Below are 17,376 nucleotides of genomic sequence, written 5' to 3'. Positions count from 1 at the left end.
GTTATCCTGGACCCAGTACACGGTCATATCGCAGCTAAGGCTGTGCTGTTTCCTGTCTGGCAGAAATGGTCTGTGAGGGCCGAGACCACTCCCAACATGCAGATGTAGTTATCTTGGTCCCAGCAAACGGTCCTATCGCAGCCAAGGCTGTGCTGTTTCCTGTCTGGCAGAAATGGTCTGTGAGGGCCGAGACCACTCCCAACATGCAGATGTAGTTATCCTGGACCCAGCACACGGTCCTATCGCAGCCAAGGCTGTGCTGTGCCCTGTCTTGCAGAAATGGTCTGTGAGGGCCGAGACCACTCCCAACATGCAGATGTAGTTATCTTGGTCCCAGCAAACGGTCCTATCGCAGCCAAGGCTGTGCTGTGCACTGTCTGGCAGAAATGGTCTGTGAGGGCAGAGACCACTGTCAACATGCAGATGTAGTTATCTTGGACCCAGCACACGGTCCTATCGCAGCCAAGGCTGTGCTGTGCCCTGTCTTGCAGAAATGGTTTGAGAGGGCCGAGACCACTCCCAACATGCAGATGTAGTTATCCTGGACCCAGCACACGGTCATATCACGGCCAACGCTGTGCTGTTCCATGTTTATCAGAAATGGTCTGTGAGGGCCGAGACCACTCCCAACATGCAGACACGGTCATATTGCGGCCAATGCTGTGCTGTGCACTGTCTGGCAGAAATGGTCTGTGAGGGCAGAGACCACTGTCAACATGCAGATGTAGTTATCTTGGACCCAGCACACAGTCATATCACGGCCAACGCTGTGCTGTTCCATGTCTATCAGAAATGGTCTGTGAGGGCCGAGACCACTCCCAACATGCAGACACGGTTATATCACGGCCAAGGCTGTGCTGTGCACTGTCTGTCAGAATTGGTCTCTGTGGACCCAGACCACTCTCAACATGCAGATGCATTTTCCTTGGACCCAGCACACTGTCATACCACGGCCAAAGCTGTGCTGTTTGCTATCTGGATGAAGTGGTCTGTGAGGGACGAGACCACTTCCAACATGCAGATGCAGTTACCTTGGACCCAGCACACGGTCATATCGCGGCCAATGCTGTGCTGTGCGCAGTCTGGTAGAAGTGGTCTATGAGGGCTGAAACCACTCCCAACATGCAGATGCAGTTACCTTGGACCCAGCACACGGTCATATCGTGGCCAATGCTGTGCTGTGCGCAGTCTGGCAGAAGTGGTCTGTGAGGGTCGAAACCACGCCCAACATGCAGATGCAGTACACTTGGACCCAGCACACAGTCATTTCGCGGCCAAGGCTGTGCTGTGCGCAGTCTGGCAGAAGTGGTCTGTGAGGGCCGAGACCACTCCAAACATGCAGATGCAGTTACTTTGTACCCAGCACACGGTCATATCGTGGCCAATGCTGTGCTGTGCGCAGTCTGGCAGAAGTGGTCTGTGAGGGCCGAAACCACGCCCAACATGCAGATGCAGTTACCTTGGACCCAGCACACAGTCATTTCGCGGCCAAGGCTGTGCTGTGCGCAGTCTGGCAGAAGTGGTCTGTGAGGGCCGAGACCACTCCAAACATGCAGATGCAGTTACTTTGTACCCAGCACACGGTCATATCACGGTCAATGCTGTGCTGTGCGCAGTCTGGCAGAAGTGGTCTGTGAGGGCCGAAACCACGCCCAACATGCAGATGCAGTTACCTTGGACCCAGCACACAGTCATTTCGCGGCCAAGGCTGTGCTGTGCGCAGTCTGGCAGAAGTGGTCTGTGAGGGCCGAGACCACTCCAAACATGCCGATGAAGTTACTTTGTACCCAGCACACGGTCATATCGTGGCCAATGCTGTGCTGTGCGCAGTCTGGCAGAAGTGGTCTGTGAGGGCCGAGACCACTCCAAACATGCAGATGCAGTTACTTTGTACCCAGCACACGGTCATATCACGGCCAATGCTGTGCTGTGCGCAGTCTGGCAGAAGTGGTCTGTGAGGGCCGAAACCACGCCTAACATGCAGATGCAGTACACTTGGACCCAGCACACAGTCATCTCGCGGCCAAGGCTGTGCTGTGCGCAGTCTGGCAGAAGTGGTCTGTGAGGGCCGAGATCACTCCAAACATGCAGATGCAGTTACTTTGTACCCAGCACACGGTCATATCACGGCCAATGCTGTGCTGTGCGCAGTCTGGCAGAAGTGATCTGTGAGGGCCGAAACCACGCCCAACATGCAGATGCAGTTACCTTGGACCCAGCACACAGTCATTTCGCGGCCAAGGCTGTGCTGTGCGCAGTCTGGCAGAAGTGGTCTGTGAGGACCGAGACTACTCCAAACATGCAGATGCAGTTACTTTGTACCCAGCACACGGTCATATCGTGGCCAATGCTGTGCTGTGCGCAGTCTGGCAGAAGTGGTCTGTGAGGGCCGAGACCACTCCAAACATGCAGATGCAGTTACTTTGTACCCAGCACACGGTCATATCGTGGCCAATGCTGTGCTGTGCGCAGTCTGGCAGAAGTGGTCTGTGAGGGCCGAAACCACGCCCAACATGCAGATGCAGTTACCTTGGACCCAGCACACAGTCATTTCGCGGCCAAGGCTGTGCTGTGCGCAGTCTGGCAGAAGTGGTCTGTGAGGGCCGAGCCCACTCTCAACATGCAGATGTAGTTCTTCTGGACCCAGCACACGTTCATATCGCGACCAAGGCTGTGCTGTGCCCTGTCTTGCAGAAATGGTCTGTGAGGGCCGCAACCACTCCCAAAATGCAGATGTAGTTATCCCGGACCCAGCACACGGTCATATCACGGCCAACGCTGTGCTGTGCACTGTCTGGCAGAAATGGTCTGTGAGGGTCAAGACCACTCCCAACATGCAGACACGGTCATATTGCGGCCAATGCTGTGCTGTGCACTGTCTGGCAGAAGTGGTCTGTGAGAACCGAGACCACTCCCAACATGCAGATGTAGTTATCCTGGGCCCAGCACACGGTCATATCACGGCCATTGCGGTGCTGTGCACTGTCTGGTAGAAATGGTCTGTGAGGGCCCTGACCACTCCCAACATGCAGATGTAGTTCTTCTGGACCCAGCACACGGTCATATCGCGGCAAAGGCTGTGCTGTGCCCTGTCTTGCAGAAATGGTCTGTGAGGGCCGAGACCACTCCCAACATGCAGATGTAGTTATCCTGGACCAAGCACACGGACATATCGCGGCTAACGCTGTGCTGTGCACTGTCTGGCAGAAATGGTCTGTGAGGGCCGAGACCACTCTCAAAATGCAGATGTAGTTATTCTGGAGCCAGATCACGGTCATATCGCGGCCAACGTTGTGCTGTGCACTGTCTGCCAGCAATGGTCTGTGAGTGCCAAGACCACTCCCAACATGCAGACACGGTCATATTGCGGCCAATGCTGTGCTGTGCACTGTCTGGCAAAGTGGTCTGTGAGAACCGAGACCACTCCCAACATGCAGATGTAGTTATCCTGGGCCCAGCACACGGTCATATCACGGCCATTGCGGTGCTGTGCACTGTCTGGCAGAAATGGTCTGTGAGGGCCCTGACCACTCCCAACATGCAGATGTAGTTCTTCTGGACCCAGCACACGGTCATATCAGGGCCAACGCTGTGGTGTTCACTGTCTGGCAGAAATGGTCTGTGAGTGCCAAAACTACTCCAAACATGCAGATGTAGTTATCCTGGACCAAGCACACGGTCATATCGCGGCTAACGCTGTGCTGTGCACTGTCTGGCAGAAATGGTCTGTGAGGGCCGAGACCACTCTCAAAATGCAGATGTAGTTATCCTGGAGCCAGACCACGGTCATATCGCGGCCAACGTTGTGCTGTGCACTGATGCCAGCAATGGTCTGTGAGGGCCAAGACCACTCCCAACATGCAGATGTAGTTATTCTGGAACCAGCACCCCTTGGTTATATCGCGGCCAAAGCTGTGCTGTGCCCTGTCTTGCAGAAATGGTCTGTGAGGGCCGAGACCACTCCCAACATGCAGATGTAGTTATCCTGGACCCAGCACGGTCATATCACGGCCAATGCTGTGTTGTTCCATGTCTATCAGAAATGGTCTGTGAGGGCCGAGACCACTCCCAACTCGCAGACACGGTCATATTGCGGCCTATGCTGTGCTGTGCACTGTCTGGCAGAAGTGGTCTGTGAGAACCGAGACCACTCTCAACATGCAGATGTAGTTATCCTGGGCCCAGCACACGGTCATATCGCGGCCAACTCTGTGCTGTGCACTGTCTGGTAGAAGTGGTCTGTGAGGGCCGAGACCACTCCCAACATTAAGACACGGTCATATCGCGGCCAAGGCTGTGCTGTGCCCCTTATGGCCGAAATGGTCTGCGAGGCCCGAGACCATACCCAACATGCAGATGTAGTTTCTTGGACCCAGCACACGGTCATATCGCGGCCAAGGCTGTGCTGTGACCTGTCTGGCAGAAATGGTCTGTAAAGGGCCGAGACCACTCCCAACATGCAGATGTAGTTATCCTGGACCCAGCACACGGTCATATCGCGGGAAAGGCTGTGCTGGGCCCTGTCTGGCAAAAATGGTTTGTGAGGGCCGAGACCACTCCCAACAAGCAGACACGGTCATTTCGCGTCCAACGCTGTGGTGTGCACTGTCTGGCAGAAATGGTCTGTGAGGGCCGAGACTACTCCAAACATGCAGATGTAGTTATCCTGGACCCAGCACACGGTCATATCTCGGCTAACGCTGTGCTGTGCACTATCTGGCAGAAATGGTCTGTGAGGGCCGAGACCAATCTTAACATGCAGATGTAGTTATGCTGGACCCAGCACACGGTCATATCGCGGCCAAGGCTATGCTGTGTCTTTTCTGACAGAAATGGTCTGTGAGGGCCGAGACCATACCAAACATGCAGATGTAGTTATCTTGGACCCAGCAAACGGTCATATCGCGGCTAACGCTGTGCTGTGCACTGTCTGGCAGAAATGGTCTGTGAGGGCCGAGGCACTCCCAACATGCAGATGTAGTTCTTCTGGACCCAGCACACGGTCATATCGCGGCCAAGGCTGTTCTTAGCCCTGTCTTGCAGAAATGGTCTGTGAGGGCCGCGACCACTCCCAACGTGCAGATGTAGTTATCCCGGACCCAGCACACGGTCATATCACGGCCAACGCTGTGCTGTGCACTCTCTGGCAAAAATGGTCTGTGAGGGTCAAGACCACTCCCAACATGCAGACACGGTCATTTCGCGTCCAACGCTGTGGTGTGCACTGTCTGGCAGAAATGGTCTGTGAGGGCCGAGACTACTCCAAACATGCAGATGTAGTTATCCTGGACCCAGCACACGGTCATATCTCGGCTAACGCTGTGCTGGCCACTATCTGGCAGAAATGGTCTGTGAGGGCCGAGACCACTCTCAACATGCAGATGTAGTTATGCTGGACCCAGCACACGGTCATATCGCGGCCAAGGCTATGCTGTGTCTTTTCTGACAGAAATGGTCTGTGAGGGCCGAGACCATACCAAACATGCAGATGTAGTTATCTTGGACCCAGCAAACGGTCATATCGCGGCTAACGCTGTGCTGTGCACTGTCTGGCAGAAATGGTCTGTGAGGGCCGAGGCACTCCCAACATGCAGATGTAGTTCTTCTGGACCCAGCACACGGTCATATCGCGGCCAAGGCTGTTCTTAGCCCTGTCTTGCAGAAATGGTCTGTGAGGGCCGCGACCACTCCCAACATGCAGATGTAGTTATCCCGAACCCAGCACACGGTCATATCACGGCCAACGCTGTGCCGTGCACTGTCTGGCAGAAGTGGTCTGTGAGAACCGAGACCACTCCCAACATGCAGATGTAGTTATCCTGGGCCCAGCACACGGTCATATCGCGGCCAACGCTGTGCTGTGCACTGTCTTGCAGAAATGGTCTGTGAGGGCCGAGACCACTCCCAACATGCAGATGTAGTTCTTCTGGACCCAGCAAACGGTCATATCGCGTCAAAATCTGTGCTGTGCCCTGTCTTGCAGAAATGGTCTGTGAGGGCCGAGACCACTCCCAACATGCAGATGTAGTTATCCTGGACCCAGCACATGGTCATATAGCGGCTAAGGCTGGGCTGTGCCCTGTCTGGCAGAAATGGTCTGTGAGGGCCAAGACCACTCACAACATGCAGATGTAGTTATCCTGGACCCAGCACACGGTCATATCACGGCCAACGCTGTGCTGTTCCATGTCTATCAGAAATGGTCTGTGATGGCCGAGACCACTCCCAACATGCAGACACGGTCATATTGCGGCCAATGCTGTTTTGTGCACTGTCTGGCAGAAATGGTCTGTGAGGGCCGTGACTACTCCCAACATGCAGATGTAGTTATCCTGGACCCAGCACACGGTCATATCGCAGCTAAGGCTGTGCTGTTTCCTGTCTGGCAGAAATGGTCTGTGAGGGCCGAGACCACTCCCAACATGCAGATGTAGTTATCTTGGTCCCAGCAAACGGTCCTATCGCAGCCAAGGCTGTGCTGTTTCCTGTCTGGCAGAAATGGTCTGTGAGGGCCGAGACCACTCCCAACATGCAGATGTAGTTATCCTGGACCCAGCACACGGTCCTATCGCAGCCAAGGCTGTGCTGTGCCCTGTCTTGCAGAAATGGTCTGTGAGGGCCGAGACCACTCCCAACATGCAAATGTAGTTATCTTGGTCCCAGCAAACGGTCCTATCGCAGCCAAGGCTGTGCTGTGCACTGTCTGGCAGAAATGGTCTGTGAGAGCAGAGACCACTCCCAACATGCAGATGTAGTTATCTTGGACCCAGCACACGGTCCTATCGCAGCCAAGGTTGTGCTGTGCCCTGTCTTGCAGAAATGGTCTGTGAGGGCCGAGACCACTCCCAACATGCAGATGTAGTTATCCTGGACCCAGCACACGGTCATATCACGGCCAACGCTGTGCTGTTCCATGTTTATCAGAAATGGTCTTTGAGGGCCGAGACCACTCCCAACATGCAGACACGGTCATATTGCGGCCAATGCTGTGCTGTGCACTGTCTGGCAGAAATGGTTTGTGAGGGCCGAGACCACTCCCAACATGCAGATGTAGTTATCCTGGACCCAGCACACAGTCATATCACGGCCAACGCTGTGCTGTTCCATGTCTATCAGAAATGGTCTGTGAGGGCCGAGACCACTCCCAACATGCAGACACGGTTATATCACGGCCAAGGCTGTGCTGTGCACTGTCTGTCAGAATTGGTCTCTGTGGACCCAGACCACTCTCAACATGCAGATTCATTTTCCTTGGACCCAGCACACTGTCATACCACGGCCAAAGCTGTGCTGTTTGCTATCTGGATGAAGTGGTCTGTGAGGGACGAGACCACTTCCAACATGCGGATGCAGTTACCTTGGACCCAGCACACGGTCATATCGCGGCCAATGCTGTGCTGTGCGCAGTCTGGTAGAAGTGGTCTATGAGGGCTGAAACCACTCCCAACATGCAGATGCAGTTACCTTGGACCCAGCACACGGTCATATCGTGGCCAATGCTGTGCTGTGCGCAGTCTGGCAGAAGTGGTCTGTGAGGGTCGAAACCACGCCCAACATGCAGATGCAGTACACTTGGACCCAGCACACAGTCATTTCGCGGCCAAGGCTGTGCTGTGCGCAGTCTGGCAGAAGTGGTCTGTGAGGGCCGAGACCACTCCAAACATGCAGATGCAGTTACTTTGTACCCAGCACACGGTCATATCGTGGCCAATGCTGTGCTGTGCGCAGTCTGGCAGAAGTGGTCTGTGAGGGCCGAAACCACGCCCAACATGCAGATGCAGTTACCTTGGACCCAGCACACAGTCATTTCGCGGCCAAGGCTGTGCTGTGCGCAGTCTGGCAGAAGTGGTCTGTGAGGGCCGAGACCACTCCAAACATGCAGATGCAGTTACTTTGTACCCAGCACACGGTCACATCACGGCCAATGCTGTGCTGTGCGCAGTCTGGCAGAAGTGGTCTGTGAGGGCCGAAACCACGCCCAACATGCAGATGCAGTTACCTTGGACCCAGCACACAGTCATTTCGCGGCCAAGGCTGTGCTGTGCGCAGTCTGGCAGAAGTGGTCTGTAAGGGCCGAGACCACTCCAAACATGCAGATGAAGTTACTTTGTACCCAGCACACGGTTATATCGTGGCCAATGCTGTGCTGTGCGCAGTCTGGCAGAAGTGGTCTGTGAGGGCCGAGACCACTCCAAACATGCAGATGCAGTTACTTTGTACCCAGGACACGGTCATATCACGGCCAATGCTGTGCTGTGCGCAATCTGGCAGAAGTGGTCTGTGAGGGCCGAAACCACGCCTAACATGCAGATGCAGTACACTTGGACCCAGCACACAGTCATCTCGCGGCCAAGGCTGTGCTGTGAGCAGTCTGGCAAAAGTGGTCTGTGAGGGCCGAAACCACGCCCAACATGCAGATGCAGTTACCTTGGACCCAGCACACAGTCATTTTGCGGCCAAGGCTGTGCTGTGCGCAGTCTGGCAGAAGTGGTCTGTGAGGGCCGAGACCACTCCAAACATGCAGATGAAGTTACTTTGTACCCAGCACACGGTCATATCGTGGCCAATGCTGTGCTGTGCGCAGTCTGGCAGAAGTGGTCTGTGAGGGCCGAGACCACTCCAAACATGCAGATGCAGTTACTTTGTACCCAGCACACGGTCATATCGTGGCCAATGCTGTGCTGTGCGCAGTCTGGCAGAAGTGGTCTGTGAGGGCCGAAACCACGCCCAACATGCAGATGCAGTTACCTTGGACCCAGCACACAGTCATTTCGCGGCCAAGGCTGTGCTGTGCGCAGTCTGGCAGAAGTGGTCTGTGAGGGCCGAGACCACTCCAAACATGCAGATGCAGTTACTTTGTACCCAGCACACGGTCATATCGTGGCCAATGCTGTGCTGTGCGCAGTCTGGCAGAAGTGGTCTGTGAGGGCCGAAACCACGCCCAACATGCAGATGCAGTTACCTTGGACCCAGCACACAGTCATTTCGCGGCCAAGGCTGTGCTGTGCGCAGTCTGGCAGAAGTGGTCTGTGAGGGCCGAAACCACGCCCAACATGCAGATGCAGTTACCTTGGACCCATCACGCAGTCATTTCGCGGCCAAGGCTGTGCTGTGCGCAGTCTGGCAGAAATGGTCTGTGTGGACCGAGACCACTCCAAACATGCAGATGCAGTTACCTTGAACCCAGCACACGGTCATATCGCGGCCAAGGCTCTGCTGTGCGCAGTCTGGCAGAAGTGGTCTGTGTGGACCGAGACTGCAGCCAACTGCAGGCACTCACAGTCGCGGGAAGCACATGGAATAATAAACAGCAAGCACCGTCTACCGAGAGTAGATTTCATTTGTTTTGTTGACTAACACAACATTCTGAACAAGTTATTAAATATGTTAGTTTACGTGGCATATACTGACTATTCAATGACTTAAATTTTTGTGGAATATATTTTAAACCTTTTTCGTCACAACCTGCGTTCGCAGGTAGGATCTGAAGTAGCTTTTTTCCGGAACATTTTGAAAACTTTCGATACATTCTAAAAACTTCTAAACCAATTTGAGAAATTAATGTTTACAGCATTCTTTGTGTTCTACAGTATTCTAAAATGATCCATCAATATTTTTTTTCATACTTCACATAACGATTGTTTTTAGTTTATTATTGTTTTAATTTAGTTTTTATAAATAAGAAATAATTTCATGCTATGCCCACTAAGGTATCAGTAAAACTTTTATTACCAAAAATCTATTAAAATAATCTCTCTAATAAGTGGCCCTTACAAAAAAATCCCGATCATTAAGATACAGATTGCAATGTTTAAAATAAGTTTGAAATAAAATTTATAGTGTACCTGGTAAGAATTTTGAATTTTATTTTATTACTACGCTTTTTTTCTTAAACACCTTTGAATAGTAGTTCGTCTCCTCAAAAATTATTTCAACCAAAACGTTTTAAGATATTTAGGTTATTTGCAATAAATTATAACAAATTTGAAAGTGTACTTACTAAACATAAGGTGATTTATATTGTCTTTCAATCGTTGCTTTTTCCTCCCCTTGTAGTACTGGCTGATACTGTCAAAATGTATTTAAAACAAAAATGTTTAAAATAATATTTATAAACCTAAAAATAAATTTTTACAGAATTTTTGTTCACCCAATAACGACGTTATGAATTATTTTTGTCTTTTAAACTTGTTTTTTTCTTCATCATTACAGAATTTGGTTGTTTTAATAAAAAAAATTAAGGATAAAACTGTAACTAAAACTAACTAATTATTAATTTGCTTTATTAATATTGTGCCTAATAAGGGGATTAAACTCTTATCTCGGTCCTACCCTTCTTTTTCATTAGGGGTTGGTCATGTATAAAATTTATTTTATTTGAAGTTGTAGATAATATTTAGAACATTTACAATAAACAAAATCGTACTTGATATTGCAAATGACACGGAAATTATGAATTTTATTTATTTTATTTTAATTCCTGGCAGCAATGATTCATCTCATAAAACGTTGCTCCAAAAAGAATGTTTTAAAATATATTTATAAAATTTACACAATAATTGAATAGTTTTGTTGATGTGCATACTAAGGAAATTATAAATTATTTTGTTCTCAACCCCTGATTTTCCAACCAATTGCAACTATGGTTGGTCATAACAAAGTTTTATGTACAGAATATTTTTATTTTTATTGTAACGAAAAAATATAATTAATAATATTATAATTATACTTATAATTACAACTTCATACGATGTGATGTCAGTTGGCTTAAGGAAGTAATAGCATGTTTCCTGTTTTTCAAAAAACCTTCTACATGTAATATTCAAAAGTTTGAAAAAAAAATTATAGTGCAAAATTTTTGTGCTGTAAACATGTTTCAACAACTAGATCCGTGGGTTATCGATGACAACCTATAGTAAGGAATGGCCTTATAATGCTTATTGTGTCTAATACTACACCAATGTTTTAAAATATTAAATGCAAATCTTCTTTAGAAAAAAATATGAAATGTCTATACAACATTAATCTTAAATTCAAGATTTATAATTTATTTTAAATTAAAATCTAAAGACGTTTACTCGAATTAACCAATATTTTAATATAAAATTAATAAAATTTCAAATAACATATAAAAATTATAAATAAAGTTATAGGCCTTTCAAATAAAAATATTTTTTTTATATGCTGTGATATTCTTGCAAATATTTTATTTTTTTGGAATTTTTAACATTTAAATGTTGTTTGTTTTCACAAAATGAAAATGTGTATCACTTAAGAATATATTGAAACCAAAGCCTTGTACTTAATTTTCTTGTTTAATTAAATCCGTTTATACTTTCTTTGTTTTAGTGACGTAATTATTAAACCTGAGTTCCTGTAACATCTAAAGTTGTAAAACTGTGTTAGTTATTTACTTAACTGTTTTTTTATTTTTGATATAATTATTGAAATTAAGTTGGAATTGCCCATTATTAAATTTTTATATAGGCTACACACGTTGTTATCTCAATAGTTTTTTTTTCATGGTCACTATTCTCGGCCACTGATTACAATCCAATCGACAGTAATCTCGCGGGTCGGACGGGAACACAGCCCAGGTTGGCCAGCCTGGGACAGGAAGCCACGTCACGTAGCGACTGTCACTCAGTCCCCCTGCACGGCGCCTGTCACCGCAAGTGCCTCACTGTCTGGCCGACTCTGACATCTGCGAGACTCTGCGGATACAGACATCTGCGTGAGATTATTGAGTGATTTTAGTTCTTTATGTAGCCTCAGAAAAAAAAAAAAAAGGTTTGTATAAGTTCTCGTTTTCCTGTTATTTGTGAACATTTTTAGTTATATTTCGAAAAAAAATACTTCTTAATGTACCGCAGTGCGTATTTCGAAAATTGTTATATAGATTTTCGTTTTATGGTTCATAGACTCCAAAACCATCGTCAACACGACAGTTTATATATATGTATATATCACATTTTTATGGATACTGTAACTGCTGTAATATTTCACCAGTCACTTCCAAACTGATATGTAACATATACTTATGGAAATTCTGGACGAGCTCTTTAAAGGACAAAATTTGTCGCAAAGGGTGGAAATGAGGAAGATTTTTGAAAAAACAAAACAAAAGAATCGTTTTAACTCTCATAATATGACGAATATCACATTCGTTTAAATGTATTTTAACATGTAGAAGTAATTACGGAATCTTTTGTTGTAATAAATTTTTCATTCTGAAATTTGTGGAAAAAACAAAGATTGGAGGACAAAAAAAATAATATCTCCCTTCATCAAAAAACGTTCAAATTTTTTGTAAACCTTATAATTTTTATATAAAACATTGATTCAATCATTTTTTGCTTAGACGAAACGTTTCTGAAAGGGGTGAAATAACTAGTAATAAAAATAATATTTTTTCCCTTTTATATTATATAAAATATCAAATCGATTGTAAGTAATCATATTTAATCTTAAAATGTATTTAAAACTATTACTAGAAAATTTTTAACTAAACAAATATATAAACAATGATGAAATTAAAAAATTTAGAATATTCCTTATTATCAAAGTTCTTTAGAATTTATTTTATACCATCTCAATCTTGAAAGAAAACAAATTTACCACGTTATTTTTGATAGTGATTAAACAGTGTTTGAAAGTAAAAAATTGCATAACTTCCTTTGTAGGCATAATATTAAATTATTACCAATGTATCCAATGCTGGATACATTGAGTAATCATTCAAAATATTTTCACTGAACGGAAAATAAAAAAATGTTTAATAAATCCTTTAACAATATTGGACAATGTATAATTGTTATGTACATAAGGTAATAATATTTTAAACAAATTTTTAGAAGTTTCCAAAACATTTTCAGAAGAAATAGGTATATTAAAATCTACGTACGCCTGTAGGGTATGCCAAAAGGGATATTTTACATGTATACTTGCCTATGATAAACTTTCACGTAGTTTTATCTCCCTGGAGTTAGCAGTAATGCGAATACTCAACTTTCACGAGTATTGCTGTTTGACAATTATATACGGGGCATTGTAACCTTTGAATAAATAAATTGCCAAATATTTTACTGTCTCAAATAATAATATGTTTAAAAAACTCACTATTAACACCAGGAAAAATGTGTTGTTAACGACCTTCAAGTGAGAATGGCCATTTTATATACAGCTTAAATAGTGGAAATAAAAATTTTGAGCAGGTTTCTTTTCTTACAAACTAGAAGTTTGGAGGGAGGGGATCAAGGCCGACTGGTATAAATAATGTTGCGTGAATACATCCGGCTCTTTTAAACACTTGCCAGCCAACATTTAGCCGGGTTATAGTATCGACATGGTGGTGCCGCAGTCGTGGGCTGTCTGGTGCGTCTCGGCAGTCGTCATCAGCCTGGTCAGCATCGCAGTGAGATGGTGCTTCCATCGAAGCCGCTACTTCCAACTGGGCGAGCGGGTACCCGGTCCTGCTGGGGTACCTCTTCTTGGCAACACTTTGCAAGTGGTCGCGCGCAGGGAAGACATCTTGAGATACTTGAAGGAGCTGCGCGACCGCTACTATGCTGTGGTTAGACTTTGGATTGGACCAATAATTTGTGTTTGCGTTACCGACCCCAAGGACATAGCAGTAATATTTAGTAGTAGCAAAACATTAAACAAGCCAATGTTTTACAATACCCTTAAAGTTGTTTTCGGCAATTCGTTGCTTACTGCCGAAAGCGAAGATTGGAAGAGATACCGTAAAATCTTAGACCCTACATTCAGGACCCAGATCGTCGACTCATACGTCAGCACGTTCCACGAGAAGAGCCAGCGGTTGGCAGACCTGCTGAAGGAGCACAGCGCGGGAGAGCCAATCAACATGGCTGACCATATCATGCCCTGCGCTCTGAAGATGCTCTCTGAGACGAGTCTGGGCGTGCCGATGGACATCCAAGGTAAAAACCACATTCACAGTACTGTTGAAAACATTCCGAAACTTCTTGAAATGGCTTCATTTGTTTTTATCACGCCTTGGCTGTGGTTTAAGTGGACTCTTAAGTGCTATCTAATTTATTATAATATGACTGCATTAGTCACGCCCATTCGTAGTTTTGTCACTCGTATAGTCAAAGATAAGACGGATTTATATCTTCACTTAAAAAATAAGGTCACCCTTGATCTCAAAGACATTGACACACCGAAGCAACTTGGGTTTCTAGAACAAATAGTATCAACTTTGGTAGAAAATCCAGAACTATTAAACGAAGAGGAACTAAAGGACAAGGCCAAGTTCGTTATCGCAGCTGTCACAGACACTACGGCCTACACTGTAGCCACAACCTTGATGCTGCTGGGATTACATCAAGATGTGCAGAGAAAAGTCTTACAAGAGCAGGAAATTATCTTCGGCGAAGATATGAGCCAATACGTCACGGCAAAAGATTTGAAGGAGATGGTGTATCTGGAACAAGTGATCAATGAAACTATGAGGCTATATCCCGTGATACCACTTGTAGCGAGGAGGGCTGACGAAGATGTTCGTGTTAACAGCTACACTTTTCCAACGGGCACTATTTTTGTTCTCCCAATTTATCTGGTGCACAGGGAGTCAGATTATTTCCCGAACCCGGACGCATTCGATCCTGACAGGTTCAGCAGTGAGAATAGTGCCAGCCGCCCTGCTTCTTCATTTATTCCGTTCACTTACGGGCGCAAGACGTGCATTGGCAAGCGATATGCTTACCTAGCAATGAAGACCATGTTGTCAGTGCTGCTGAGAAGATACGAAGTTCTGGAATGTGGCTCCAGAAAATACATGGAGTGTTTTGAATATAATTTTTTCTTGAAATTTAAAACTGGCCATAAAGTTAAGCTGGGACCGAGGATGAAGTGAATAGCGCATACAGTTGTTTTATGTGTAATCATTGTAGCTCTCGGTATGCGGCCTTTGGTAGGAGTAATTTCGTGATTGGCACTGAACTCTAACGAACGGAAATGTGTAACCACAGTGCTGCGTCAGCGAGGAAGTCTGCGGACCCACATGGTTAATCCTTATATGCTGTACATTTATATATATATATATATATATTTGATTTAAGTAATAAACAAGTGCAAATTAATAACAGAGTCTAAAAGAAAAAAAGAAAATGGACTCGCGACAAGAATATAGTAAAGAAAGGATATGTTTAACTGCTCGTTACTTATTAAATATGGGTGATAAACTCATACAGCATCGTTGGAAAAAATACTCTTTAAAACGCAATAATTATAAATAACTGACTGCTGTACCCAGCGTTGTCTTTGCTGAACCCCGGGTAATATATTGTCCGCGAGTTAAAGCAAAATATATAACGCTATATGACAGTGTAGTGAACTGAATGATCATTGAAATAACTATATTTTTAAACAATTTTCTATGTAATTGAAGTAATAAAAAATAATTTAAACTATTACACAGGATGATAGCGCTATACGACAGTGTAGTGGATACAAATAAATGACACATAATTACTGTTTGTGTGTCTATGACTTATGATTTTCTGTTTACTCATGGCGATCAATTGAAAGTTTTAAAAGGTGATGCCCTGCAGCGCCATCTAGTGAAGAGGTATAACAAAATGGATACCGCGTAAATAACCACCATGTTCAAATTTTTATGTATAGTAATTTTAATGGCGATCGGTTGAACAGCTTAGAAGTTAATTTGCTGCTGTGCCATCTAGAGGCTAGTTGCAAAATATGGATAGCGTAAAAAAATTAACCAAGAAAAAAAACTTCTATTATACAACTTTTATGGCGATCGGTAAAACGTTGTCGGAGTTTATCGACGTCATACATATCATCATCCAATTTTTTATATAGATAATTATTTATATATGTTTATTTCTCTTAGATTTTGGGAAAGTAAGTGATCTGTGTGTGCGAGAATTGCAAATAATTTATTATTTATTATTATTGCGTGTTCCAGTGTTTGAGCTATTGTGTTTGAACCAACGATGATGTTTTGTGTATATTACCCAAATTAACGAGGTAAGCGGTATTTAAACATATCCTATTGTTTTTATATTCTTGTCACGAGTGATTTTTTTTTCTTTTAGACTCTGACATTAATTTGCATGTGTTTAATACTTAATTCTAAATTACTTTCTAAAGGTTAACATGAAAACATTTATGGCTTTCTCTATTGTCACTTTTTTTAAAGATCTCTTTTTTTCCCAATCTGAATGTGGACTAACTGCATTGCAACTGTTCCGAAACTACCTGAAGCGAGAAAAATTGAAGGAAATAAATAAAAACTATATTAACTTATCCTGGGTCGTCTTGGTTTTGAATCGGTTTACGTTTGGTTTGGTTAGGTTACCATTATTATTTTGTTGTTAAAAAGAATCATACTTAGATACTAAAAGAAGGATTTTTTTCCAAGTTTTTCCTTATAAGTTTTTTTTTGTATATTTATCAAGCTCTAAATTATTTTTAAGAAATTTACAGTAAATATTATCCGAAATTCGTTTTATAAATTTATTTACAGCATGAGAACACCTGAGTTTGAACGTTACTCTAGTTACCGAGGTGTGTTGATTACACATAACTGGTGAATACTGAAACACTAGCTCACAATATTTTTCTTTATTCAAATTTGTTTACTATAGGTACATATTAAAATACAAAAATTAAAATAATTTTTAGAAAATAGAACTTATTACTTTTTTATTTTAAGTAAGCAATATATTAAAAAGTGCATAATTTTCTGTATGTGTCATAAGTTAGTGCAAAGCTATATGTATCTCCTATATTAAAGTGGTTTTTGGATAAATTTTTAACTATGCAATATTATCTCTCAAATGCTACTTAAGGGCTGCATTAACACAATTGATTTTGGTTGTAAAGTAGTTGAAATTAATTTACACGAAATGATAAATAAAATTATGACTATTTAAAACACAAATAAATGTTGTATTAATAACATACCTTGTTATCTTAGTGCTTGTGTGCGTAAGTAAGTTTAAAGGCGTTTAGGTGTGGTTTACGAAAGTGTGCGCCTGCATTATCTATTAAAACTTAAAACAAATAAAGGAGTTTTTCATTGTCTTGTTTCAAGATTTATATAATTTGTAAAAACAATATTACGGGATAAAACTACCAATCATTTAATGAAATCGATTACGTGTTTAAATATTGTTTAAAAAGTAACAATAATATAAAATTAAACTAATTCCTTTATTTTTATCCTTAAAATTTTAACTAATTAAAAATTAAAGTTTGATTTTTCTACATTAACAATACCCGACACAAAATGTATTTAAACCATATTATGTATTTGTGCTTTATAAAAAGTAATATTGCAATGATAGCCCATATACGCAACGAAATTAACATAAATATATGTTT

General features: G+C 44.1%; 1 protein-coding gene across 1 annotated transcript; it reads left to right on the top strand.

The window, feature by feature from the left end:
• The first annotated feature begins 13,320 nt into the window (after positions 1–13,320).
• LOC134537209 (cytochrome P450 4C1-like) lies at positions 13,321–17,114 on the top strand. Its single transcript, XM_063377475.1, has one exon. It carries the CDS (start codon positions 13,346–13,348, stop codon positions 14,879–14,881), a length of 1,536 nt encoding a protein of 511 aa, XP_063233545.1. The 5' UTR covers positions 13,321–13,345; the 3' UTR covers positions 14,882–17,114.
• Positions 17,115–17,376: the final 262 nt, after the last annotated feature.

This window comes from Bacillus rossius, chromosome 12 (genome assembly GCF_032445375.1).
Source record: "Bacillus rossius redtenbacheri isolate Brsri chromosome 12, Brsri_v3, whole genome shotgun sequence".
NCBI classification, from domain to species: Eukaryota; Metazoa; Arthropoda; class Insecta; order Phasmatodea; family Bacillidae; genus Bacillus; species Bacillus rossius.
The sequence above is the reverse complement of the archived record's forward strand: the minus strand, read 5'-3'. Positions and strand labels throughout refer to the sequence as shown.